Source organism: Barbus barbus (assembly GCF_936440315.1).
Source record: "Barbus barbus genome assembly, chromosome: 48".
NCBI lineage: Eukaryota > Metazoa > Chordata > Actinopteri > Cypriniformes > Cyprinidae > Barbus > Barbus barbus.
The window spans coordinates 2,956,163-2,963,478 of NC_136726.1; the positions used below are offsets into that span (position 1 = coordinate 2,956,163).

The window sequence follows — 7,316 nt, forward strand, 5'->3', positions numbered from 1 at the left end:
TAGCCTATTGCTAAAGAAAATACTGCTTTAAGTGTAAACCGAATTTATCATGATTTGCACCTAGCGTTTTCTCCACTTGCATTTACATTTACATTTATTCATTTAGCTGACGCTTTTATCCACTTACTGCAATTGCCAAAAATAAATTAATATCATTGTTCATTTAAAGAAGAAATTTCTCAGTGTTGATTCAGTACTCTACTCTGGAATATTATTTGCTGATTATTGTATGATTATTGTATACTGTTTCACATGCTATTCTTACTATTCACTACATATAGTGAGCAGTTTGTGCTGTGTACTGGTCTGTAAGCAGTAAGCTACTGTTCCATCTTGAGCACAGTGCAGCGATAACTACTTGGTGACACTGGGTCTGCGTCCCAATGTACATACTATCCCCAATGTACATACTATCCAGCCTAAATTCTATGTGATATTAGTCATTTCAATACTATTTAGGGCAGATAGGGTGGATAGTATATACATCGGGACGCAGGGCGTGTCTAAAGTGGGTCTCACGTGATGCGTTCCAGTCCAGTGTGACATTGCATAGCTCCGCCTTGACATGTTTCAAACAGGTCCTCTTCTTGACTGTAAAGCTCCTACGCAGCGTGTTAAGTTCAATCGCAAGACAATTATTTTCGATCAATCTTAATAATGTCTGGAAGAGGTAAAGGCGGTAAAGGACTCGGGAAAGGAGGCGCTAAGCGGCACCGGAAGGTTCTGCGGGATAACATCCAGGGCATCACCAAACCCGCCATCCGTCGTCTCGCTCGCCGCGGCGGAGTCAAGCGTATCTCCGGTCTGATCTACGAGGAGACCCGCGGTGTGCTGAAGGTGTTCCTGGAGAACGTGATCCGCGATGCCGTTACCTACACCGAGCACGCCAAGAGAAAGACCGTCACCGCCATGGACGTCGTGTACGCTCTGAAACGACAGGGACGCACTCTGTACGGCTTCGGAGGATAAACACGTCCGTATTATCAGAAACACAACGGCTCTTTTAAGAGCCACCCACATCTTCAAAAAGAGCGTTTCAATATATGCGTTATTATATTTTTATGGGAACTTCTGAATACACACCAACTCGTGTCACCCTGGGGATCTAACGTTATATTGAGGTCTTTGGTAAACAAGAAGATAATAAACTGACATTTTTGAAAAGTGAAAATGCAGATAATTTTCTTTGAGTGTGGTGTGTTTAAAATATATTAATTTATCATCATGTATTCGTTTTGATATATAATGTCATGATTTGATTGTATCAATTTATAGTTTAATGTTAATGCAGTTATTCATAGATTTAGTGGTACTACATTTATTTTTCATATCTGTCTGTTTTAATACCTAATTCTAGATATGTTCATATTCCTCTGACGTATTGCCTTTATGGCTTATGTCTCACATAAGTACACCTTGTTCCCTTTATGTTGGACAGGATGTTGGAAACTCATTCTTTATGCATGTTTTTTCTTATGCACAGATGTTGCTGGGTTAATTTTTCTTGGTATTAAACACTGTCTTCTAAGTTGATATATTTATCCTAATTGATTTTTAATAAACTACACTTCTACTGAAAGACTTCGTCTGCCTGGATCTCTTCTCAGTGCATCAGAGAGTTAGGTGTAGAAATATAAAATATACTGTTTGTATAAAAAAAAAAAAAGGAGAATCCCCACAAGCTTAAATCAGACTTGTTTATAAAAAAATTAAATAAAAGGTTTTGTATAAATAAAAGATTTTTATGCTCTGTGCAGTCTTCAGATTTTAAATCTTACTCTTAATTATTACAGAAAACGTTGCATTTTTGCACTTTCTAAATAAAATGATAACGGTGGATTCAGATTTTTACTATCTTTTAATATTCCCACTAATATTTGTGGGAATATTTGGTTCGATTTAGCGCGCCTTTCGTTACAATTCTGTCCCCAAAATATGGCAAGTAGCTCCAGAGAGAACCTTGTTCTGAAGTAAAAGTTTTACAAATGCTTCTACTTCTTACCGAATTTACATGGTTTTATTGGTGGATTAACTGATTTAATATTATGAAATCCGTGCTGATTAATGTGCAAAACGCTGTAAAACAAATATGTTTTTTAAATCTTTGTGTTTATCAAAAAGATATGTTGAGCGGGAAAGTGAGACAAAGAAGCTTGTGTGGGAGGCGACAGCTTTCAAATGTAGAAGCCTGTGATTGGCTGATGTCTGTCTAGCAGCAGATTTCTAACCAATGAAATTAGTTTCTTTCAGTCGTTGTGCGAAAAGACACAATCAGGGAATAGCAGCCAGCCCTCTTAAATTAGCATGAGATTTCCATAAATACCCAGTACATGCCCCTGAACTGTATCGTGCTGTTTAACTGATCGTTAGTTATCATGCCTGAACCAGCAAAGTCCGCTCCTAAGAAAGGCTCCAAGAAGGCCGTCACTAAGACCGCCGCTAAAGGAGGAAAGAAGCGCAGAAAGAGCAGGAAGGAGAGCTACGCTATCTACGTGTATAAAGTGCTGAAGCAGGTTCATCCTGACACCGGGATCTCTTCTAAGGCGATGGGGATCATGAACTCTTTCGTCAACGACATCTTCGAGCGCATCGCCGGTGAATCGTCTCGTCTCGCTCACTACAACAAGCGCTCCACCATCACATCGAGAGAGATCCAGACCGCCGTGCGTCTGCTGCTGCCCGGAGAGCTGGCCAAACACGCCGTGTCTGAGGGCACCAAGGCCGTCACCAAGTACACCAGCTCCAAGTAGAGCTCCGCTCCAGCTCCCGACACACAAAGGCTCTTTTAAGAGCCACACAACTTATCAGTGAAAGAGATTGTGGTGTTTTAATATTTTGTGGTAATTCGTTTTATTACAAATGAATTTGCATTTTTCGCAAATAAAAACTATTCAGAACAGTTCTCTAAAGTAACATCTGAAGTATTTTAAAAGGCGCAGTGACGCACTTCAATAGCATACATAGAGCTCAGTGTTCATCATTGTAATTCTAATAGTTTTATTAAAGCGATAAATAAAGAAACAATCACAAGATTTCTACTCCGTGTTACATATTCACGCTTTTTGTTGGAAACCGTTGTAAGTTTGTTTTTCTTTCTCTTCAGGATTCTTTGAAGAATAGATGATTCAAAACAACTACTTTTGTATCCCATGCTGTTATTTTGTGTTTTCTATTCATCAAATGTACATATATAAAATAATAGGTAATGATTTCTGCGTTTAAATGTTCTGTTCCATTTTATTTTTTCCTGTTCATTCCTCCTTTCATTACAACAGATGAGAATGAAAGGCTGGCAGAGAGGGGAGGGGTTTGGAGTTTTGGCGGGGCTTGCTGTGATTGGTTTGCAGCTGTGACAGATTCTGACCAATAGACGACGAGCACTCTCTTAAATACTGACTGTACAGCTGGAGTGCTTTTATTTCTATATCAGCTTTAACGAACTTCAGCATGAGTGGAAGAGGTAAAACCGGTGGAAAAGCCAGAGCTAAGGCTAAGACTCGGTCATCCAGAGCAGGGCTGCAGTTCCCCGTCGGTCGTGTTCACAGGCTTCTCCGCAAAGGTAACTACGCCGAGCGCGTCGGTGCCGGTGCTCCGGTTTATCTGGCCGCTGTGCTCGAGTATCTGACGGCTGAGATCCTGGAGTTGGCTGGAAACGCCGCTCGGGACAACAAGAAGACCCGTATCATCCCCCGTCACCTGCAGCTGGCAGTGCGCAACGACGAGGAGCTGAACAAACTCCTGGGCCGAGTGACCATCGCTCAGGGCGGCGTGCTGCCCAACATCCAGGCCGTGTTGCTGCCCAAGAAGACCGAGAAACCCGCCAAAACCAAATAAGCAGATTCCGGTTTCTCAAACCCAAAGGCTCTTTTAAGAGCCACCCACTTCATCTACCAGAGAGCACTATTCTGTTAGTTTCATCAGTAACTACACATGCATAATCTTAAAGAAAAAATGGTTAACTAAATAAATTACAACTGAGTTTCGATAATTAATAATACCATCAACAGCTGAAGATTAAGCCAAATTAATATTTCATAATGAATACATAAAACCTTATTATGAAATCTGTAAAGAGTGTGTTTGATGTTTAAAAAAAGACTACAATAAATCCCTGAAAGGGACTTTTACCGCGTAAAGTAATAAGCAGGACAAAGCACACAAACAGCCCCGTTCGCAAACAGAAGCTGCGCAGTCATTGGCTAACAGTCTTGCGCAGACGTCACACATCAGCCAATCATAAGCCTCCGCCCCTTTATGACGCCATAAGCTCGTGGCCGTATGATGCTTTAAAAGCAGGCGCGTAAGAGATAAAGCGACATTTTCTACGCAGAATGGAGAAAAAAGTGCATCGCAGCGATGGCAAGAACCAAGCAGACCGCTCGTAAATCCACCGGCGGCAAAGCCCCGAGGAAGCAGCTCGCTACCAAAGCCGCCCGTAAGAGCGCACCGGCCACCGGCGGCGTCAAGAAGCCTCATCGCTACAGGCCCGGCACCGTGGCTCTGCGAGAGATCCGTCGCTATCAGAAGTCCACCGAGCTGCTGATCCGCAAGCTGCCCTTCCAGCGTCTGGTGCGAGAAATCGCTCAGGACTTCAAGACGGACCTGCGCTTCCAGAGCTCCGCTGTCATGGCCCTGCAGGAGGCCAGCGAGGCTTATTTGGTCGGTCTGTTTGAGGACACCAACTTGTGCGCCATCCACGCCAAGAGAGTCACCATCATGCCCAAAGACATCCAGCTGGCCCGCCGCATCCGTGGAGAGCGCGCTTAAACTCCTGGTTTCATAAGTCTTTAACCCCAAAGGCTCTTTTCAGAGCCACCAAAATCATGCTAAATGAGACAACTTCCGCTGTATAACAAGTAGAATGTAAGACTACCTTGAATTAAATTTGTCTAGGTCTTCCTTTATTTTAGTTCGCCATTACTTCAAAGGACACAGGCAAAACGTAACAGATGGCACATGGGATATTCCACCGAATGGGTGCAATTTGTGTCCCCTGGGTATTATAGGTACAGACATCAATCTAACTTGAAATCTAAAACATTTTTATTTTGCATATTTTGTACCTCCATATCCCATCTGTGGTTTAAATACCTTTATTTCAAAAATGTATAATATTTTGGGTAAAATACACATTTTAGTCATGTCCCCAGGTTTTCACCGAGTCCTGTTACCCTAACACATCCCCCCTCTAAAAAACTGGGAAGACTCCACAAGACACATTTTTTCCATAATATTGCAACATCTTCTGAAGGCAATGAAATGATCGGAAGCATTTGGTCTTATTTTCTTTTCTGTATATTTGATGATATTGTAACAGTGGCTGGGTGCGCTATTATAAATATACTGTCCTGTTACCCAAATAATTTCTTAAATGTTACTTGTTTATTTTAAAAATACAAATCTTTGGTGAATCACTATAATTTGCTGAGTATTCTCATACTATTAGCATGTACTCCATGTGGCTAGATTATATGTATTTGCTGATTTTATCCTAAAATTGCAATCCTGTTACTTTCAGTCCTGTTACTCATACTCGTATATCCTATACTTATACATAGTAACTGAGTAAAAGTAACAGGAGTAAGTAGTGTCATCAGATTTATTCATGTAAATATTAGGCTACATCCATAATAATCTAGATAAATTTGAAAATGCATCTTTTTCTCAAAGTTTTGGCCTTCTATCCACACTAAGACAATGCTTTTGCCCACAGAAAACCTATGGTTGTTCCTGCATTTTATATTACATTCCTGCATGTATGACAGAAAATGTACTTGAAATTTCTGTCCTGTAGCAATTATGTATTAGACTCATATATGGAATGGCGTTTGAGTGTCAGCTACGCTATAAGAAAACAATATCCACAGAAAAACTGAAAACATATTATTTGTTAAGTTTATTATTGTTAATATCAATTTTACTTTAACATTTAATATTTATTCTTTTTTCGTTATTTATATCTTATCTAATAACCTGTCCTCTACCCCTAAACAAAAACCTCTGCAGACCACGAGATAGAAACATGATTTGGCCTTTTTAGCAGTGAGGTCAGCTCACTAATCAGTGTTCAACACTTTCACTATATCGGTGCGGGCATTAATACCTCATATGTGTAGTCAAACCTGTATACTAATATAATGGATACTCCTTCCTGTTACCCATTTCATTCATGTTACTAAATAGTTTTTTCTTTAAAAAATAAAGTTTTTTTTATTAAGTTAGTACGGTGGCCCAGTAGTGCACAACACAACGCAATTAAAAAAGCAAACATAAGCTCACAACACAACGACATTAAGCCACAACACAACGGAAATGCTCCCGACCACTAGGCGGCAGTGTTGACAGTTAAACCCGATATTTCCTTGAGACGCCACAAGAAATTCTCAATGTAAGTGATTGATCTTAATATTTGTAGTTGATTTTTAAATGAACAACGTGTTTTGACAATGTTTTGATAGCCTGGTAATCTTAATGTATCGATTTATGAATCTAGCAGAAAATAAATCAATATTATTTTCGATTTGGACAGTTTAGCTCTGCTCTTGCACACAATGGACTCTATGCACGGTCATTTCCGCGTTTTTCCTCAGGGGGCTTACTTATATCCGGTGCTGTGCCGGAAGCCATTGTTCCTTAATACGTAGAGCTTTCAAAATGACAAGAGGAGAAGATGTATGGAGTCCATAAAGATGATTTTTCACCTTACAAGAATTTCCCCAGATTACTGTAAATGAATTTCATTGCACGGAGAAAGGGCATTAAACGTTTCAAGTTACATCGACAACTTTAAGGTGAGTATTGTTCTATTGTCGTCTAGCAAATCTAGCTAATAAGGCTGGATAACGTTGCTGCACCGATTTGATCAGCGCTAAAATCGCTAAGTTGGAGTTTAGCTTTAAACTCCGTCCACCGCAGGTTTTTATATTTCCTAAGAGATAGTGGAAATAACAGCAGAGCTCCCGGTAATCCACGTTTGTTTGCATATGTGGCTCTGATAGGAACATCTTTTGAAAAAAAGTGAAAGTGACGTGACATACGGCCAAGTACACAACACACACACACACACAGCAGTGAACACACACACAGCAGTGAACACACACACAGCAGTGAACACACACACACACACAGCAGTGAACACACACACAGCAGTGAACACACACACACACACAGCAGTGAACACACACACAGCAGTGAACACACACACACCGTGAACACACACACAGCAGTGAACACACACACAGCAGTGAACACACACACACCGTGAACACACACACACAGCAGTGAACACACACACACCGTGAACATACACCCGGAGC

General features: G+C 40.7%; 4 protein-coding genes across 4 annotated transcripts; all 4 read left to right on the forward strand.

Moving 5' to 3' along the window:
• Nucleotides 1-571: 571 nt before the first annotated feature.
• On the forward strand, nt 572-1,647 carry LOC306866692 (histone H4). Its single transcript, XM_079411974.1, has one exon. It carries the CDS (start codon nt 658-660, stop codon nt 967-969), a length of 312 nt encoding a protein of 103 aa, XP_079268100.1. The 5' UTR covers nt 572-657; the 3' UTR covers nt 970-1,647.
• Nucleotides 1,648-2,375: 728 nt separating this feature from the next.
• Nucleotides 2,376-2,750, forward strand: LOC306866691 (histone H2B-like; the record flags this gene model as incomplete). Its single annotated transcript, XM_079411973.1, has 1 exon — nt 2,376-2,750. The coding sequence occupies one exon, from the start codon at nt 2,376-2,378 to the stop codon at nt 2,748-2,750; it is 375 nt and encodes a 124-aa protein (XP_079268099.1).
• A 697-nt stretch (nt 2,751-3,447) lies between these two features.
• On the forward strand, nt 3,448-3,834 carry LOC306866687 (histone H2A-like; the record flags this gene model as incomplete). The annotated part of the gene is made up of 1 exon (XM_079411969.1): nt 3,448-3,834. One exon carries the CDS (start codon nt 3,448-3,450, stop codon nt 3,832-3,834), a length of 387 nt encoding a protein of 128 aa, XP_079268095.1.
• A 486-nt stretch (nt 3,835-4,320) lies between these two features.
• On the forward strand, nt 4,321-5,350 carry LOC306866683 (histone H3.2). Its single transcript, XM_079411965.1, has one exon. It carries the CDS (start codon nt 4,357-4,359, stop codon nt 4,765-4,767), a length of 411 nt encoding a protein of 136 aa, XP_079268091.1. The 5' UTR covers nt 4,321-4,356; the 3' UTR covers nt 4,768-5,350.
• Nucleotides 5,351-7,316: the final 1,966 nt, after the last annotated feature.

Excerpts from the sequence above, each read along its gene's own strand:
- LOC306866692 (XM_079411974.1), top strand. The coding sequence starts at position 658 with ATGTCTGGAAGAGGTAAAGGCGGTAAAGGACTCGGGAAAGGAGGCGCT.
- LOC306866683 (XM_079411965.1), top strand. The coding sequence starts at position 4,357 with ATGGCAAGAACCAAGCAGACCGCTCGTAAATCCACCGGCGGCAAAGCC.